Source organism: Nicotiana tabacum, chromosome 1 (assembly GCF_000715075.1).
Source record: "Nicotiana tabacum cultivar K326 chromosome 1, ASM71507v2, whole genome shotgun sequence".
NCBI lineage: Eukaryota > Viridiplantae > Streptophyta > Magnoliopsida > Solanales > Solanaceae > Nicotiana > Nicotiana tabacum.
This window is the reverse complement of record NC_134080.1, coordinates 98193407-98214628: the sequence shown is the minus strand read 5'-3', so window position 1 is coordinate 98214628 and position 21222 is coordinate 98193407. Positions and strand designations below refer to the sequence as shown.

Genomic DNA, 21222 nt, shown 5'->3' with positions numbered 1-21222 from the left:
GCATATAAAAGTTTTCGAGAAACTTGTTCAATAAAGCTTCAGAAATCTTTATACGGATTGAAACAATCAGGTCGTATGGGGTACAATCGCCTGAGTGAATACCTGTTGAAAGAATGGTACAAGAATGATCCAATTTGTCCTTGTGTCTTTATAAAAAGGTCTGGATCTGAATTTGTTATAATCGCCGTGTATGTTGATGATTTAAATATCATTGGAACTCCTGGGGAGCTTCCAAAAATAGTAGATTGTTTGAAGAAAGAATTTGAAATGAAAGATCTTGGAAAGACAAAATTTTATCTTGGTCTACAAATTGAGTATATGAAAGATGGAATATTTGTCCATCAATCAACATACACCGAAAAGATTTTAAAGCGATTCTATATGGATAAAGCACATCCATTGAGTACCCCGATGGTTGTGAGATCACTTGATATAAAGAAAGATCCATTCCGACCTCATGAAAATGATGAAGAGCTTCTTGGTGCCGAAGTATCATATCTTAGTGCAATTGGGGCATTAATGTATCTTGCCAATAATTCCCGACCAGATATAGCTTTCTCAGTAAGCTTATTAGCAAGATTTAATACTTCGCCAACACAAAGACACTGAAATGGTATTAAACATATATTCAGATACCTCCAAGGGACCATTGATATGGGTTTATTTTATTCAAATGAATCCAAGCCATTATTGATTGGTTATGCAGATGCAGGATATTTGTCTGATCCACACAAAGGTCGATCTCAGATAGGCTATTTATTTACAAGTGGAGGTACAGCCATATCATGGCGTTCGACAAAACAAACTATGGTTGCTACCTCTTCAAATCATGCAGAGATAATAGCCATTCACGAAGCAAGTCGAGAATGCGTTTGGTTAAGATCTATAACTCAACACATTTAGCAAACATGTGGTCTTTCTTCGAAAGAGAATATTCCAACAATATTGTATGAAGACAATGTTGCATGCATAACTCAATTGAAAGGAGGATATATCAAAGGAGATAGAACAAAACACATTTCACCGAAATTCTTTTTCACTCATAATCTTCAGAAGAATGGTGAAATAGATGTACAACAAGTTCGTTCAAGTGATAATTTGGCTGATCTGTTCATTAAGGCGTTACCAACCTCAATATTTGAAAAGCTGATATATAAGATTGAAATGCGTCGTCTTCGAGACATTAAAAGTGATTTTTCATCAGGGGGAGTAACTACACGCTGCACTCTTTTCCTTAACCAAGGTTTTGTCCTACTGGGTTTTCCAGGTAAGGTTTTTAATGAGGCAGCAAGTAATGCATATTATAAATAACTATGTACATCCCAATATTTTTTTGTAAGTTTTTAATGAGGCACGTTATCTTACATGGACATCCAAGGGGGAGTATTATGAATAGTTTGTACATTGGATACTACTTTGGATATTACATTGGATGCTACATTGGATGCTCATGTTGTGAATAACTTAAAGATTAAATTTCCTACTTTATGTCCATCATCTTTACTTTTATGCTAGTAAAAGGCAATGTAATTGCAATGAAAAAATACACCAAAGTGAAAGAAGAAAACACTTCTCCCTTCTTTCTATCTCTTCTTATTTACATTTTACTGCATTACTTTTATTTTATTACATTTATAACATTTTCTTCCTTTTTACTTTTTTCTTGTCATTTCTAAAGAAAGACCCTTTTTTTTAAACATTAATTTATCTCTGTGTGGGTGTACATGTGTTTTGGTTGAAAGTTGAAACTGTCTCAAAGCAAGTTGGGAGCTTAGGATTAGCTTTGTTTTAGTTTGACTCTGAAACTTTGGAACACTCCAACCTTCAAAATTGTTGATTCCCATTTCAAGCTGCCAACTTTGTTTTATTTTCCCCCTCTCTCTCTCTCTAACATGTATTTGTCAGCCTTTTGGATTTGTTTGGGTTGAAAACTTTGTGCTTTGGACTGTTGAATTTTCAGATTTCAAAGCTTTGATCAGCAGGAGCAATTGAATCTTTCCAAATTGAGGGCTTTTGTGACTTTGCTGAAAAGGGCCTTTTGCGGGCAAATCTTGGTTTGAGTTAAGAGGTTTTTGTTTCCCAGATGAATGTTAGTATCAAGAAATTGTAAGTAGTGATAAGCAATTGAGTGTAAAGCAGGAAACAGATTGAATCTTTTGGTGGGTGAGAGAAATGGAGAAAAATGAGGGAGAGGATTGGAGGGAGATGGTGAGGAGAATGCTTCCACCAGGAGTTGATGGGGCTAATATGGAATACTCCATAGCCAGTGAGTATACTGGCCCTCTGTTGTCATATGAGGTTCCTAAAGTAGAGCCCCTTGATGTCAATTCTGGTGGAATTCCGACAGCATCACCTCTTTCAGAATCAAGAAGAAGATCAGTGAGTCGTGATGTTGCCCCCGTTATAGAACCTATTCCTTTGCCAGTATCTCGTATTGCTGGTGTAACAAGTCCCCCTAGTCAGAGTCCTAGATTGTCGAATAGTTCCGAGTCCCAGGTGTCTGTCTTGCAGGACCCTGATTCTTCTTCAGGTTCCCCCTCGGCATCCCCGGGTTCAGTGCTGAATCACCAGGGGAATGCTGCAAGGCATTCAGGGAGAAGAGCCCCGGTAGTCACCTTCAATACAGTCGATAGATCTGAAAGAAAAGTGGTGGAAATTGAGAACCAAGTCTTTCCAGAATATGTTGGAGTTTCAAAGAAGAAAAAGAAGTCAAGAGTCTGTTATAGGTGTGGAAAAGGGAAGTGGGAGAGTAAAGAGTCGTGCTTCGTTTGTGATGCAAAGTATTGTAGCAATTGTGTGCTCAGAGCAATGGGTTCAATGCCTGAAGGGCGGAAATGTGTAAGTTGCATTGGCCAGCCAATTGACGAGTCGAAGAGGTCCAAACTTGGTAAACATTCTAGAGTATTATCACGTTTGCTTAGTCCTTTGGAAGTCAAGCAGATAATGAAAGCAGAAAAAGAATGTGCTGCTAATCAGCTCCGACCTGAGCAGCTGATTGTCAACGGATCTCCTTTGAAGCCCGATGAGATGGCAGAACTCTTTGGCTGCCCTTTACCTCCTCACAAGTTGAAGCCTGGGAGGTATTGGTATGATAAGGAATCTGGACTATGGGGAAAGGTAAAACAAACAATCTCATTCTTTTTTATTTCTTCCTTATGTCAGAAGGAAGAGTCCTAATATAGTTTTTGACTTAATTAAACAGGAAGGAGAAAAACCAGACAGAGTTGTTAGTTCAAACCTGAATTTTACGGGAAAACTTAGTGCTCGTGCCAGCAGTGGAAATACTCAGGTTTACATTAATGGTCGAGAGATTACAAAACGTGAACTCAGAGTGCTCAAGGTTTGTTCTTTTTTTTCCCCAACTAAATAGCGCATATGTCAGAGCAAATATGTAAGGCAATAGATTTAACTCTAGATCCGTTGTTATCCACATTTCCTATCACTAGCCTGTCTTTATGTGGTCATGACAGCTTGTATGTTTGAATGCGGTGAAGGATACGTCCCATTCTTTAGTGTAATATTGAGTTTCCATAACTTTTGTGGCATTATTCCACCCAGCATTGAGGCTGGATTAATTTTTGCTTCCATATTTATGCTCCAATTATGTGTTTTGTCCCGTCCTCTTAATCTATCTAACTATTAGGGAATTTGGCTGATGGTAGCTATTAATAACGTCCGTCCATGTAAGCATTTATAGGTATTAGATTCTTTATTGTTCATTTGTTAATGAAATGAGGTTTCCTTGTTGATAGTGGTGAGTCATACTTCCCTATTCTTCTCTTAAATTTGTCGCACATGGAGATGCCTTAAATTTTACAGCTTTCGTTTATTCAATGTATATATTTTTCTCAATCTATTGTTGCTACAATCATTTCTTTCTGCTCTGCCCACTTATGTAGGAAGTAAATAATGTACGTCCAATAAATCATTTATAGCTCTGAGTGTCTTGTCTTTCAGCTTAGATGATTGTGAAAAGAAAGACTTTTGCCTTATATTAGTGGATTATAACTGTTGTCGTTTTCTAGAGCCAGTGCATTAATTAACATAGAAAGCTTCAAGCTTGTATTTTGCTTTTAACTATCCGAGCTAGTTATTTGACTGATTGTCATTCTACAAATCTGGATCTATACAGACTTCCATGTACCTTCTCACAAAAGGAAACAAAATGGATTTGCCTTTAACCTTTTTTCAAGCACTCCTATTATTCCCTTGAACTTCTTTTTTCTCTAAAATAATAGAATCTCAAATATCCCGGTGAATCATGTTGAAAGTCTGGAAATTTCCAAAATGAATCTTTCCTTGTCAATCACGGCAACACAATCGATCATCTCGGCTTTTCGTTATTGCATAGAGAACTTAGGTGGTTCAGAAATTACAGTTAGGCTTGGTTCAAAATGATCCAGCATCTAAAGAAAAGTCTGAAGTATCTGAAGAGAAGATTTAAAGTATTTATGAGTTTTGCCATTGTGGTAAACCAAAGCCTCTCTCTCTCTCTCTCTTAAATAACTTAATGATCCAGAATCTAACGAAAATATCTCCACAGTAGTTGCTAATTCACAGAACAGCTCCACGCACCACATCTGTCAAAAGCCAATGGATTAACCTAAGTACCATTATTTGCAGCCTGTTTGAAACAGCTACCTATTGAGAAGGAAAAGGTGTAACCACCTATTTCCGCTCTGTGACAGCCTCTTTTCTTCTTTCACATAGGGAAACTTGAATGAAAATAGGCATCAGCAAAAATTGATGCCCTCAATCTAGTCATAGAGGGTGTTTGACTAAGTTTATAAGCTGGTCAAACCAGCTTATAAGTCATTTTTGGCTTATCTACGCTTTTGGTAAAATTAAAAGTGCGTATAAGTCAAGTGCTTATAAGCCAAAATAAGTCATAAGTTGGTCACCCCCAACTTATTATTTTTCAGTTTATAAGCACTTTAGGTTTGACCAAAGTTTTTACTACTCTATCCCTAATATTATTTCGTAATTTTTGAAATACCCTTATAGAAATAAAACCCTAACCCTCTCTCTACCTTCATTCTTTTACCTTCATAGACTTTTCTCGAAACCAACAACTCTGCTGTCAACCTCAAGAAACAATCAAGTTTTGAAGCTCTTCCGTACGTCGAAGGCATGTGAAAGCTTTCTAGTTTAGAAACTCTTAATTCGTTCATCTTCTTTATTTTAAAAAATTTGTTATCCCCGTGTTATTAAAAGGAACCTGGTAGATGTATAAGTTTTTAGCAAAGGACTGATGTACTTGATGCATAAGTTTTTAACAAAGTGCCGAATATATTAATTATTATATTATAGCTTATGAGTGTATTTTAGCTTATCATAAATTCGTTTAAATTCATAAAAAATGATCTTATCTAATTAAATTTGTATTAAGTAAAAACAGAAATAAATTATTTTATACTTGACTCAATTTGGTATCCAAAATCTTGTAAAAGTCACATTTTTATTAATATAAATAACTTTAAGGGCATTTAAGTCACTTTAGCAAAAAAATGTGCTTATCAGTATTTTCTGCCAAATACTCAGCTGCTTATTATCAGTTTCAACACTTTTATCCAAATACGCAACTACTTAATTTTTAAATCAGCTTCGGCACTTAAAAGTACTTTTCAGCACTTAATGCTTATCAGCTACTTTATATCAGCTAAGCCAAACGGGCTCTATCCATGTTCTTAAAAGCCTAATCCATACTAACTCACCATCAATTTAGTCGCAGAGATGATATCATTTGCTTGACAACTAGTACATACGTTGTAATAGCATTCATCTTAAGGGCCTTGGATTCACCTTTCTGTAAAAAGATTATCTTCTTAGAATCATAGAATGAAACTCCTTTTATTTACAATGAGTCCTGACATTGGGTTCATTTCAGTTTGCAAATGTGCAATGCCCTCGTGACACTCACTTTTGGGTATATGATGATGGTCGTTACGAGGAAGAAGGACAAAACAATATCCGGGGCAACATCTGGGAAAAGGTAGCAACATAGGGTACAGTTTCGACGATGTTAGTCGGCAAAGTTTTTGCTCTAATATCTTTTATTTATATTGACATGCAGGCATCAACACGGTTTGTTTGCTCTCTGTTTTCATTGCCTGTACCGCATGGTCAGCCCTATGGACAGAGAGACGAGCCTAGCAATTATACTACTGTTCCAAATTACTTAGAGCAGAAAAGGGTTCAAAAGCTACTTTTGCTTGGGCTTGAAGGCTCTGGAACAAGCACTATTTTCAAACAGGTATTAGCTTTGCAGCACTTCCTTTTTCAGGAAAAGAGGTTCCATTTTTCTTGATTAATTTTTGAACAAGTTAAATCCAAGCTTCTATATATAGGTCAGATCTCTATGACATTTTTCCTTGGAGGTTTTATCTTCTCTCTGCATAATGTAACTGTTTTCAAATATCTGCAGTATAGCTTGTTCAGTTGCCTGTTGATTTATTCATTTGTTCTATGGACTTGAATTTGCTAGCATCCACTGTATTTCATTTTGCTGCCAGAAAATTTTCTAGCATCATATTGCAGCTCAGTTACCAAATCAATTTGAGGCTTGGTGATTGATTGATTGATATATTGCAGCTGAGTTATCTTCTGTGCTGTATGGCACTGCTTATGACTTAAATTAGATGACTGACTATAACAACAAGAAACTTCAGTGTCCTATCATATTCTGGTTAAAGGTCACCATTGATTAGTCATGATAAACGAGGTACAGATGGGGCCATTTGGTAGTCATAACATTATATGGGTTACATTGAAATATGAGGATTGACAAGAGAGAGATAGCCAGTGGTAAGGGCTCTCCACCTCAAGTCATAAGATTGGGGGTTTGAATCACCAATAGAGCCAAGTGGGAAAAATCATCGCTCGTTTCCTGGATAAGGGGTTTCTGGGGGAGGGGTAGGGTTTAGCAGATAAAAAAGATTTGTAATATCTGGATTTAGTAATATGTGGATTATGAGCTAGATTTCTACTTAGTCATGTGTTTGGTTGATTGTATTAGAACATGGTGAACTATAATACAATGCTATAATTGGAGTGCTATCCGCATTTTCCATGACGGTTTTCTTGGGCATGAATCCTTCACAATAAGGGAAGAAACTTTGTCTTGTGGAGCACTGCACAGTGGATGATTCTGTTCTTTTATTCTGAACGCGTATTGAGTACCAGATGTTCGAATGTTGAATACATCTCTGGAACCCTCCCTAATATATGTTCAAAATCGCCAGAAATTTTTTCCTTTAATGCTTGATTAGTAAAAACACTTGTGGCAAGAAACTAAGGCTCAAAATGAATGGGTGAATTCCTTCATTTACTGTGAAAAATGTGGCTGGAAGTCCCGAGATTGGAGCCTCTTCCTCCCCTTATGGAAATAAACTATTGAGTGCATGATTTAATTTTTGTTGTTACTAGTAAAGGGGAAAAGGAAAGAAATACAAATGGTGTGGTTTAAAATTTCTTATCTGAAGAAGAATGTTAGTAAGCTCTTCTGGCCAATCACTGGATTTTGTTTACTATTATGATCTGATTAACTATTGGCTTTTTTGTTTTTGTTGTTTTTTTTTTGGGGTGGGGGGTTGGGGGGGGGGGGGAGTTGATGTGAAAGCAGTAAGTAGTGTGGGCTGCGCACGTCTTTTGAAGAAAGCACAGTAGCCCACCTATGTGTGTTTGGTAGCGTTCCTGAGCTCTGTTAGTGTGCTTGCATGAGGTTTCCGGTTATAGATAGACTCTGTTTGTTCTTCGAAGACCTTAGGTTGGTATCTTGTTTTATTGCTGGACTGCGTTTATTTCAGTCTCAATTTCGATATGCATGAAAGACAAAATCTATTCACATTTCAGCTTTAACCATAGAAATGATATTTATCTCAAAAGTAATGCAGCAGCTCCTACAGAGTGCTTGTACAGCCAAATCCAAATTTAGTTCTTTATGCGTCTGAACAGGAACCATAATTGAAACTATATTGGATTGAAGTAAGAGGCTTTACTGAGAAGTATAAAAATGTGAGATCATGAAAATTTGGATGTAGTACGAAATAATTTTAATCTTTTGTTTTTATTTAAAAAGACATTATTTAAGGCTAGAGGAAAGCAGAAATGCTTACTTAATGTGGAAGGGAAGGAGTGTGTCACGACCCGGATTTCCCGCACTCGGGAGTCGTGATGGCGCCTACTAATGTGAGCTAGGCAAGCCGACTGCTTGATCAATTTACCCTTTTATTCCCATTTTAATCCTTTAGCAATTATGAGCAATAATTTAAAGACAACGGAATTTAAGACAAGCGGAAGAAAAACAATAAAACTACTAAGTATATCCAATATAACTGTTTAAACAAGACTACCCAGAACTGGAGGCACAACTTCACAGACAGTCTTAGAATGCTACAAACAAGGTCTGAATGAAATACAAAAGTCTGTCTCTGAATAAATAAAAACAAGAGAAAAGATAGGAGGAGACGCCAAGGCCCGCGGACGTCTGCAGGACTACCTCAGGTCGCCTGTGTGGACTGAAGACAGCACCCTCACTGCGGTCCAAACGCTCCGATATCAGTATCTGCACACAATGCAAAGTGTAGTATCAGCACAACCAACCCCATGTGCTGGTAAGTGCCTAGCCTAACCTCGGCGAAGTAGTGACGAGGCTAGGACCAAACTACCAAATAAACTTGTGCAGTTAAATCATATACAACGGAAATAGAAACAGATAATTATAACTAAAGTTGGGCGGGGGAAACATGCTGCGGGGGAGTAACAGGTAACAACAGAACGACAGTAGAGAAACATAAGGAATGCCATAAATCAATTACCAGCAAAATAAGGAAATAGAAGAACAGGTACACATGTAATACCGTTGCAGGCGTGCAACCCGATCCCATTTCATATGATATCGTTGCAGGCGTGCAACCCGCTCCTATTTCATATACTACCGTTGCAGGCGTGCAACCCGCTCCCATTTCATATATTACCGTTGCAGGCGTGTAACCCGCTCCCATTTCATTTATCAGCACCAATCATAAAAGAATCCCGGCAAGGGAACAATAACAATATAACAACATCCCAACAAGGGAACAATAATATCAAAACAACCATCCCGACAAAGGAATAATAATGATAATAACATCCCGGCAAGGGAACAATAATGATAATCCTCATATGAAGTGCAATAAACCACAACAGAGTCATAACAATTACAATACAAGACTCACGGGCATGCTTGACACCGACGTATAGATACTCGTCACCATGTCTATACATCGTACTCCATAGTTAACACGTAGCAAATAAGACACGACTCCTAATCCCTCAAGCTAAGGTTAGACCAAACACTTACCTCGAACTTCCACGGCCAACTCAAGCCTCTAACACTGCTTTTCCTTTTGAATTTGGCTCCAAATCAATTGTATCTAGACATAATAGACTTAATAACATCAATAAATGCTAAACAATTCAATTCCAATGCTTAATTGTAGATTTCCTATCATTCTTCCCAAAAAGTCAAAAATCGACCCCAGGTCCGCATGGTCAGAACACGAGGTTCGGACCAAAACCCGATCACCCATTCACCCACGAGCCCGAATATGTAATTAGTTTCAAATCCGACCCCATAACGAGGTCTAAATCCCAATAATACAAAAAGTCCTAACTCTACCAAAATCCCAAATTTTCTACCCTTAAGAACATGATTTAGGCCTAGAAATCTAATGGGTGCTAATGGAAATTGAAGAAAATGAGTCTAAGATTACATACCTATGGATTTGTGGTGAAGTTCTCTTTCAGAAATCGCCCAATTTGGAGTTTGGAAGAAGAAGTTATGAAATTTTTGTTAAATCCCGTTTCTGTTACTGTTTTAAATGACTGGGCAAAAATACACTACGCGATCGCGAACAAGCCTATGCGATCGCATAGGTTTGACTCTCTTAACCTACGCGTTCGCGAGCTAGGGGTCGCGTTCGCATAGGGTTAAAACTACCCAGCCCCCAGGCCCCTTCCTACTCTATGCGTTCGCGACTGACCCGGTGCGTTCGCGTAAAGTAAATTCCCAAAGCTTCGCGTTCGCACCCAGGTCTATGCGTTCACATAGTGCAAACCTGCCCTCCTCCCAATTTGTGCTCTGCGTTCGCGAGGGTTACCACGCATCGCATAGAGTTAAAAACTTAGACACCAGCAACAACAGAAATACCAGATTTCTAAGTCCAAAAACACTCTGACGCTTATCCAAAACTCACCCGAACCCTCGGGGCTCCAAACCAAACATGCACACTACCTCAAAAACACCCTACGGACTTACTGTTACGCGGCGCCTTCCTGAGATTCCTTGGAAGGGCGACGTAAGGCTAAGCAACTGATGTCAGTGCAGTTGATGTCCGCCAACTGAGGTCCCCTCCGTACGCTAGACTAGATTGTCAGTGCCGTACGGGAAAACCAATGTCAAGAGCAATTGAGAGAACAGGAATGAGAATTGAGAATGAAAGAAAGCTTGATTGCATTAATGAAAGCTATTACAGAAAGGCAACGCGGTGTCGAGGGGGAGAGACACCAGTACAGAGAATTGTTTGCTTGCTAGAAAGTTTGATTGCTTGATCCCCCTAATAATGCTTAAAAAAATAATCCAAAGCTACAAGACTAGACATGATTAAGCTAGAGAAACATAATGGAAGTACATGGAATAAAACTACTCTATATTTACAATGAAAAAGACTTAGTTTGTTATAAGGCAGAAACAAGTCCGTTGTCAGCAGCATAGTCTTTGGCATCAGGGTCTGCGCGCGCGGCGCTGTTGGCATCTGCCTGCGGTTGGGCGTTGGCGAGGGATATCGGTGGGGTGACAGAGGCACATGCGCGCTTGTCACTTGGCGCGGCCAAGACCACGGGGCCGTCCGTGGCGCTAGGCATTGGAAGGCTTGCTAGGACGCCACGGGGTGCGCCCAAGGGGTCATGGGGCACGACTGAAAAGCCGCCTATGACATTCTCCCCCACCTGAGTTGGCGACGTCCTCGGCGCCTTACTTGCAAGATAATCTTCAATTAGGCTCTTGTAGGCTTTGAGGTTTGTTCCCCTCTCCCAAGTGTTCTCCTCTGCATCACAGCCCTGCCATTTCACCAAGAACTCTTGGTGATCTTTCCTTGAGGCATGAATCACTCTATCATCAAGGATAGCTTCAACACGCCTTTTCCCGGTTGAATTGGGCCCTCGAATATTGGGTATTGTGAGCTAGCTCCTTGAAGGATCCTCCGTGTCTTCCCGAAAAGGTTTCAGGAGGCTGACATGGAAGACATGATGAATTTTCCACCAAGCTGGGGTATCCACCCGGTATGCAACTTTCCCAATGCGCCTTTCAATGGACAAGGGTCCAATGTATTTTTGCAATAGGCGAGGGTCATGGACCCCTGCAAATAAGTACCGCTTTGGAATTTTGACCATCACTTTGTCTCCTACTTGGTATTCAACAAAGCGACAATTCTGATCAGCATGCCTCTTCATCCGCTTTTGAGCCTTGACAAGATAGCTCCACACTATCTCCAAATTTTGCTTCCACTCTTTAGAGAAGCTAGCAGCTCGAGGAGATTTAGACATATTTGGTGCATTGACTGTGTGTGGGAGTAGCGGTTGCTGTCCGGTAACAATTTTAAAAGCGTTTTTGTTTGTACTAGAGCTCTTTTGTAAATTGAAACACAGTTGAGCAGCATCCAGAAGCTTCACCCAATTCTTCTGCGATCCGGTTACAAAATGACGGAGATATTCCTCCAACATACCATTGAACCGCTCCGTCTGGCCATCAGATTGCGGATGAAAACTTGAGCTGTGACTCAGCTTCGACCCAAGGCACTTAAAGAGTTGGGTCCAAAAGTTACTAGTGAAGCGTGAGTCACGATCACTAACAATGTCTTTGGGCAGGCCCCAATATTTGACGATATGAGAGAAGAAGAGTTGAGCTGTATCTTCTGCTGATATATATTGTGGGGCAGCAATAAAGGTAGCATACTTGGAAAACCGATCTACCACAACCAAGATAGTTGTTAGATCTCCGACCTTGGGCAATCCGGTGATGAAATCCAGGGAAACACTTTCCCAAGGTCTCTTTGGGACAGCTAGTGGTTCCAAGAGTCCCGCCTGTGTCAAGCGGTCTGACTTGTCCTTCTGGCATACTAGACAAGTCTTCACATACTGAGCAACGTCATCGGCCATTTGAGGCCAATAATATGCACGGCGAAGTAACGCCATGGTGCGTTCTTCACCGCGATGGCCGGCCCACAGAGTATCATGACATTCAGCCAGAAGAGTCCTTCGTAGATCTCCTCCTTTAGGAATATAAAGTCGGTTCCCTTTCACTTTCAGAAAACCATCTTCCATGTAGAACTGGCGAGTCTTGCCCTGTCCTACCAAATCAACCAAATACTGTGCAGCAGGATCTTTGATGAGTAAATCCTGTATCTGGTCCTTGATGGAGGTGGCTACTTCGCTCCCCCTTAGGGTGGCGAGTAGGCACACCGATGCTAGATCAGCTCTCCGACTGAGCGCATCAACAACATGATTGGTCTTCCCACTTCGGTACTCCAGGTTGAAGTGGAATTCAGCTAGGAGTTCCTGCCACCTGTCCTGTCGACCATTCAACTTCGGCTGGGTCATGAAATGGCTAACAGTTGTGTTGTCTGTCTTGACCACGAACGGGGTCCCCAACAGATAGTGCCTCCACATGCGCAAGCAGTGGACGACAGCCAATAATTCTTTCTCATGGGCGGCATAGCGCCGCTCTGCATCTTTCAGCTTCCGACTCTCGTACGCTACAGGATGCCCTTCTTGTAGCAGGACTCCACCGAGGGCATAGTCAGATGCATCTGTTTGTACATTGAATGGCTTGGCCAGATCAGGAAGGGCCAAGACGGGGCTACTAGACATAGCCGCTTTTAATGCGTTGAAGGCCTCCGCTCGCTTGGGTCCCCATTCCCAATGCGTGACCTTCTTGAGGAGTTCTGTCAATGGTACTGCAATGAGGGAGTAGTTTTTCACAAATCGCCGATAGAAATTGCATAGACCAAGGAACGCCCTCAAGGCGTGGATATCCTTAGGCGGCGGCCAATCTGTGATTGCCTGAATCTTCTGCTGGTCCATCTTGATCCGCCCTTCCTCGATGACATGTCCGAGGAAGTCAATTTGCTTTTGAGCAAAGGAGCACTTAGATAGCTTCGCATATAGTTCATGCTCCCGCAATCGAGCTAGGACCTTCCGCAAGTGCATCAGGTGTTCCTCCAATGTTTGGCTATATACCACAATGTCATCCAAGTAGACCACCACGAATTCATCAATGTACTCTCGGAAGACTTGGTTCATCAAAGTGCAAAACGTAGCTGGGGCGTTAGTCAAGCCGAATGGCATAACCAGGAAATCGTACGACCCATATCTTGTCACACAGGTCGTCTTGTGCTCATCACCCTCTGCAATCCAAACTTGCCAATAACCTGTCTTCAGGTCTATTTTGGTGAACACCGTCGCACCACCCAGTCTATCGAACAAGTCTGCCATTAGCGGAATAGGGTACTTGTTCTTCACAGTAATTTTGTTTAGAGCCCGATAGTCCACACAGAGTCGTAGATTACCATCATGTTTCTTTTGGAATAGCATAGGGGACCCGTATGGGGATTTGGAGGGCACAATAATCCCTGTGTCTAGCATTTCCGTCAATTGTCTCCGAAGTTCGGTGAGTTCGGGTTGTGACATTCTGTAAGGCGCCCGGGCGGGTGGCTTCGCGCCCGGCACCAGCTCAATTTCATGGTCCACAATGCGCCTAGGCGGTACTCGCTTTGGCATGTCTTGTGGCATGACATCTTCAAACTCTAGTAGTAGCTTCTTCACGGGTTCAGGAATGGGATCCGAGGAGCGTTCTACATCTTCGATGCAGAGGGTTGCCAGGAACGTGGGTTCATTTCTTTTGACCCCCTTTTTCAACTGCAAGGCCGAGATGTTTTCAACGGCCATCTTCATGGGCAGGCACGGGATAATGCAGGGCTTGGTCCCGTTTGCTCCCATCATCAGTAACATGTCAGCATACGGTACAGGCATGGTGTTGGTTTGCCTCAGGAATTCCAATCCAACTATCAACTCGAAGTCATCTATGATCACCACGCGCAGGTTGAATTTTCCTTCGTAAGGGCCAAGCTTCACCGGTACTTCTTTGGCTATTCCACCCACTGGCTGGGGAGGTGAGTTGATAGCCTTGACACGGCCTCTACCTTTCCCTACAACTAGACCAAGGCGCTCCACCTGAGTCGAGGCTAAGTAGTTGTGGGTAGCACCCGTGTCTACCATGGCCCGAATGGGCTTGCCATTCACCTTCATCTCAACGAACATTAAGGTCCTCTCGTGCTTAAGAGGAGTCTAATCATCCGCCTTCTTTTTCCCTTTCTTGGTGACTGAACATGAGTCCTTCTTCTTACGGATACCAGCGCTAGTCTCTGCTAATGCCTTAGAAATGGAGCCAACAATTGCATTGAAGGCACCTGCTGGTTCAGTCTGATCCGCATCGTCTGAGTCGTCATCGGTCCCATCATCAAAAGTCTGATGGGCGTTCATCTGTGCATGTGGGCACTCATTGTTCCAATGTGGTCCGCCGCAATGACGGCATCCTGAAGGAGGCTTCCTCCCCCGATCATTGTTGTTAGAAGCAACACTGTTGCTGCCTGTGGAGGGGGCCTTAGGTTTGGTTGAGCCCCGATCTCCCCCACTTCTGCTAGGGCCACCATTGCTAAACTGGCCCCCTTTGAATCCCGCTTGGGCAGGCGGCTGAGGCCTATCCTTCCGAGCTTTCATTTGATAGTCCCCAAGGCATTCAGCTGCTTGGATCGCCTTGGGCAGGGTATCTACCCGTTGTCTTTGTAGCTCCATACGGGCATAAGGTTTCAGCTCTTCTAGAAAAGTGAAGAGCTTGTCTTTGTCCCCCATGTCGCGTATGCTTAGCATGAGCACGGAGAATTCCCGCACGTAGTCCCGCACGGATTTGGTATGGCGGAGCTCCCTTAGCTTTCTCATTGAATTGTATTCAACATTTTCGGGGAAGAACTGTAGGCGTATGGATGCCTTCAGTTCTGCCCATGTTTCGAGAGTATCTTCACTGGCCTTGATGGCTTCGTATTTCACCCGCCACCAGAGTTTAGCATCACCCTGAAGATACATGGCAGCAGTTGCTACCTTCTTAGCTTCTTCTAGGCCCCCAACAACATTGAAATATTGTTCGACATCAAAGATGAAGTTCTCCACTTCCTTGGCATTCCTAGCTCCACTGTATGGCTTTGGCTCAGGAATTTTCAGTTTTTGCGTCGCGGAAATGGGGTTTGCAGCGCCCCCGATCTGGTTTCCACCGCCTCGCAGTAGGCCATGTAAAGCAGCATTGACGACATTGAGCTTGTCTGTCAAGTCGTCAATAGTTTGTTGCATGGCAGTCACCCTGTCTGCCTCTTGTGCCCTGTAAGCTAAATCCTCGGCACGCTCCTGTTGGAGTCCCTCGAATTTGCCAAAAATTTCGGCTGCCTCTGTGGCTGCCGTTTGCCGGTCTCCCTCGGAGTCACGACTGATGTTTTCTATGTCAACTTCAGCCTGGAGCACCCTGCGGTCCAGGTCGTCCAACCTTTGCCCTAGGCTGGTTCTTAGTTCAGGCACCGTATCCATGATGGGCAGTAATCCGTCAACCGTCTGTTCAAGGGCCGCAATGCGGTTCCCATGATTCACCATGATCAGAAATGGTGGTAATGGCAATGCGTTCCTTCGTCCGATGTCGAGCCTAGGCTCTGATACCAACTGTTACGCGGCGCCTTCCTGAGATTCCTTGGAAGGGCGACGTAAGGCTAAGCAACTGATGTCAGTGCAGTTGCTGTCCGCCAACTGAGGTCCCCTCCGTACGCTAGACTAGATTGTCAGTGCCGTACGGGAAAACCAATGTCCAAGAGCAATTGAGAGAACAGGAATGAGAATTGAGAATGAAAGAAAGCTTGATTGCATTAATGAAAGCTATTACAGAAAGGCAACGCGGTGTCGAGGGGGAGAGACACCAGTACAGAGAATTGTTTGCTTGCTAGAAAGTTTGATTGCTTGATCCCCCTAATAATGCTTAAAAAAATAATCCAAAGCTACAAGACTAGACATGATTAAGCTAGAGAAACATAATGGAAGTACATGGAATAAAACTACTCTATATTTACAATGAAAAAGACTTAGTTTGTTATAAGGCAGAAACAAGTCCGTTGTCAGCAGCATAGTCTTTGGCATCAGGGTCTGCGCGCGCGGCGCTGTTGGCATCTGCCTACGGTTGAGCGTTGGCGAGGGATATCGGTGGGGCGACAGAGGCACATGCGCGCTTGTCACTTGGCGCGGCCAAGACCACGGGGTCGTCCGTGGCGCTAGGCATTGGAAGGCTTGCTAGGACGCCACGGGGCGTGCCCAAGGGGTCATGGGGCACGGCTGAAAAGCCGCCCATGACATTACTCGTGCGATCAAATCGCCAAAATAACATCAACAACTATGAATTTAGCATCAAATCATGAAATCACTTAAGAACTTCAAATTTTCCAATTTTTCTCAAATACGGTCCAATTCACGTCATTTCAAGTCCGTTTCTTACCAAATTTCACATACTCGACTTAAACCACATATAAGACCTGTACCGGGCTCCGGAACCATAATACGGACCCGATACCATCAAATTTTAAACACATTTCATTTCCAAAACTCATAAATAATTCCAGAAAATAATTTTCTTTAAAAATTCATTTCTCGAGCTTGGGACCTCGAAATTCGATTCCGGGCATACGCCCAAGTCCTATTTTCCTACGGACCCTCCGGGACCGTCAAATCACGGGTCCGGGTCCGTTTACCCAAAATGTTGACCGAAGTTAACTTAAATTCATTTTTAAAGTCAAAATTCATCATTTTTCACAGATTTTCACATAATGGCTTTCCGGCTATGCACCTGGACTGCGCACGCAAATCGAGGTTATGCTAAAAGAGGTTTTTAAGGTCTCGGAACGCAGAATTTATTTCTAAAACAAGTGATGACCTTTTGGGTCATCACAGAGTGTCAGATCTGATGATGATGTATTGAGGGGACCATGTACTTGCATGCGTGTATGCGATATTCTTTTTCTTCACCTCCACTGCTTTGCCCTTTGCTCCCTTCCTGCTCTGTCATATAGCTTATTATTGCATTCTGAATGTGAGATGAAATGCTTGCTTTTCTTTACCATTTAAGTGTTTGATATGAAGCTGTGGAGGTCGAGTATTAGGGTTGTGCGTTAGGAGGTAGTTGAGTTTTGCCTTACTTCGTACCTTTGTGAGGCTAGTCTGGTAGGGTTTTTGTCTACGATAGCTAGTTGTAGTGTTTTGTCTTACTACTCTTTCGTTTCTCATAGTGCCGGATCTATTTACTAGCTATCGCTTTTGCTTTGCATCTATCTTCTGGTTTTCATGTTGTTATTTTTCCTATGATTTTTGTGGTGGTACTGATATTGTCTCTTTTTGTCTTCTTGAGCCGAGGGTCATTCGAAAACAGCCTCTCTACTCCTTCGGGGTAGGGGTAAGGTCTGCGTACACACTACCCTCCCCAGACCCCACTAGTGGGATTTTACTAGGTCATTGTTGTTGTTAAGTGTTTGGTGGTGCACCCGCTGCTGTCTATCATTTGTGTGTACTCATTTGCTTCTGTCTATAACCTTAATGTGTAGGCGAAATTTTTGTATGGGAACAAGTTTACTGCTGAAGAAATCCAGGACATCAAGTTGATGATTCAAAGCAATATTTACAAGTATCTGAGCATTCTCCTTGATGGAAGGGAGCGCTTTGAGGAGGAGGCTTTATCAACAATAAAAGCTGAAGGTACTTTAAAATATATCCTGAAAGTATTGATAAAAAGGTGCACTGCTAATTAACGAAGGAGTTGCTCTAGATGGGGTAGACTGCCAGTCATCAGCTGGACTTGCAGCTTTGGCTCCTCCCCTGCACGTTTTTGAACTCCATTCCCACTAATGCCAATTTGTGCCAAAAGTGGAGCTCTTACCTCCTCTTAACTAATTGCAGTATGCTCAAGCTTCATCTATCAATAGTCGAATCTGCCCAACAGATGTATTCTAAAAAGTTCGTTAAAAATGAAATTTAGTTGGATTGATATGTGTCTTGTGTATTAAGGTTTTCATTCAGTGGTTTCGGACATCCCAAAAACCCATATGTCTGTCTACTCCCCAATTATGCTTGCATTTCTTTCAGATCTCCTCGGAATGAGGGAATTAGCTGTAATTGCATAGACATCGTAGTATTGGGAGGTAAATTATTTTTGTATTTGTCAGGACCTGTTTAAAATTGTCTTCACTCTGAGAATATTTTGCCTTGCCTTGCTTTTCCATAAATGCAGCTTACGTAGTTGTCATTTCAGATGTGATAGCTTAGGTGCTCTATGATTTCTTGTCAATCCCTTCGTTCCAATTTTAACTAAAAATGATCCTTTGCTGTGTGCTTGCGCCTTTCTGCTGTAGTTCTTGTCTATTCTTGATGAAGTTTTTCCTAAGAAAATAATCTTCAAGGAGTTCAGCTAACTGGTACATATTTAGTTATTAATACTCCTTCCATTTCTTGTCAAATTGAAAGACCGTTATATCTCACATGGAAAGTAAATACTGCATAACAGTTTCTTAAGGTTTAACATATGCTTCTGTAAATTAGGGTGGGATGTTTTGTTTCCAGTTGTCCACTATTGGCGGTTGTCAAAAGAGCAAGTGGATGCACTTCACTAACTGATTTCAATTTTATAGGTAGTGAGACAGAATCTGCGGAAAACACCCAGTGTGTCTATTCCTTAAATCCAAGGTTGAAGAATTTCTCAGATTGGCTACTGGATATTATAGCAACCGGAGATTTGGATGCTTTCTTCCCTGCAGCTACGCGTGAATATGCTCCGTTGGTTGAAGAGGTCTGGAAAGATCCTGCTATACAGGAAACATACAAGAGGAAGAATGAGCTTCATTTTCTTCCAGGTGTGGCGGATTACTTCTTGGGCAAGGTATTTTGCATATAACTTGTTTCTTGAACCAAGCTGTCCAATATAGTCCATGTATTGAGTTTAGTCCATCAACATACTTTTACCAACTGCATCGGAGGTTTATGGGCAATGGTGTTGTTCAATTATCTAGTTGATCCCACTTTTTTTTTTTCTTGATTTATAGTTGAGTTTTAATCTGACTAATGCTCATCGTTGTGGAAGGTAAAAATGGATATTTAACTAGTCTCTTTTTAGGCTGTTGAGGTATCGAGCAATGAGTATGAACCTTCGGAGCAAGACATTCTGTATGCAGAAGGAGTTACCCAAGGGAATGGGTTGGCATTTATGGAGTTCCAATTGGATGATCGTAGCCCAATGTCTGAAACCTATGGAGACAATCTGGATGCTCCTCCTCCCCCTCTCACCAGGTACCCATTGATATTTGTATTTGTTGGCCTTGAAGCTACTATTCAGTAGTTTTTTGTTCAATATTTGTGTGGAATTCTCTGGAGGTACTGTATTCTGATCCGAAGTTTGATGGCCACTCGATTTATATTTATATAAATTGACCTAATGATGAAAAAATACATTTGCGTTTATTGGTGTTAACCTGTGCTGATTCAGTATTTCACTAAATATAGTTTGTGTAAATCATATGATTAACAACTTACACGTGCTTCGATGAATGGGAAACAAGGCGTCAAAAGGTCGTTTGGAAGGTTAGGGCAGTAGTTGCTCAAATTAGGATGCTCTTTTGTGTTAGATAGGTGCTTACACCAAAATATGCTGGTTAGGTTCTTAAGATATCCAGGAGGAGACTGTTGATTTACCAAAGAGGTCCTTCGCTCCTCCCTAACAAAAAGAAAAGAAATATATCTGGCTTAAGGACATATTTTTTATGTAAAATGAAGGAGGTGGAAACTTTCTGGGGTTATCCTTCGACAGCGTGTTAGGAAGAAAAGAGCAATTCACTGGAACGTCTTCTATAGTCCCAGATCTTTCACATTGCCTTCACATACTGGTTTCATTCGGATTGGACAAACATGTGTTCTTTGCACGGAGCCAAAAATTTTCATCTACACCAAGAACAGTACACTGATGGTGCATACATCCACGTGTGTAATAGTCTATTCAAGTCTAGGGACATAGACTAAAATATTAATCAGCATCATAACTATAACTGAAAATATTTTAATGGAGTAAAAGCTCTTCAATATGATATGAGTGTACTTCCACAAGTTATGCTTATCTTTGCTTGCCGTTACGTTGGTAATTATGTTTTTATTCGAACAGGTACCAGCTAATTAGACTAAATGCCAAGGGAATGAATGAAGGATGCAAGTGGGTGGAGATGTTTGAAGATGTTCGTGTCGTAGTATTCTGTGTTGCCCTTAGTGATTATGATCAGATGTGGGTTGCTCCAGAGGACAGTGGTAGTGGTACACTACTTCAGAACAAGATGATGCATTACCGAGAACTTTTTGAAACAATGGTCAGGCATCCCTGTTTCAAAGAGACCCCATTTGTTTTAATATTGAACAAGTATGATCTGTTCGAGGAGAAGCTCAACTGTGTGCCATTGGGCGCTTGTGAATGGTTCACTGATTTCAGTCCACTGAGACCTCATAATAATAGCCAGTCGCTCGCTCACCAAGCATATTACTATGTAGCCATGAAGTTCAAAGACCTCTATGCTTCCCTAACCGGTAGAAAGCTATTTGTGTGGCAAGCTCGGGCAAGGGACAGAATAACTGTAGATGAGGCATTCAAGTATATAAGGGAGGTCGTGAAGTGGGACGAGGAAAAAGAAGAGACCTACTATGTTGGAGCAGAAGATTCATTTTACAGTACAACCGATATTAGCTCGTCTCCATTCATCCGGCAGGAGTGAAAATAATTTAGACGTATGTTGATACTGTAGATAGGACAAAGAAAGAGGGATGTAATATGGTAATAAGTTGAATCTAATTTTTTTTCACCATCGCCTTTTCGTGGTTTTTACAGAAATGGTGTTTCAAGTGAGTGATTATCTTGGGTTATATTGCTGTGCCATCCAAGTATTTATTCTTAGATGGCAGTGAAATGTTGATAATAAATGCTTATTACCAGCCTTCTACCTCATCTGTCTGTTGTAAAAGTAGCTTTGCTTGTAGTAACATGAGCAGGATACCAATTATATGAGTCTTTCTTTGCTGTAA

The 21222-nt window shown here is 41.6% G+C and overlaps 1 protein-coding gene across 1 annotated transcript; it reads left to right on the top strand.

Annotated features, from left to right (window-relative positions):
- Nucleotides 1-1714: 1714 nt before the first annotated feature.
- Nucleotides 1715-21222, top strand: LOC107820026 (extra-large guanine nucleotide-binding protein 3). Its single transcript, XM_016646231.2, has 8 exons — nucleotides 1715-3117; nucleotides 3203-3340; nucleotides 5888-5992; nucleotides 6074-6253; nucleotides 17718-17868; nucleotides 18798-19045; nucleotides 19280-19452; nucleotides 20318-21222. Exons 1-8 carry the CDS (start codon nucleotides 2173-2175, stop codon nucleotides 20913-20915), a joined length of 2538 nt encoding a protein of 845 aa, XP_016501717.1. The 5' UTR covers nucleotides 1715-2172; the 3' UTR covers nucleotides 20916-21222.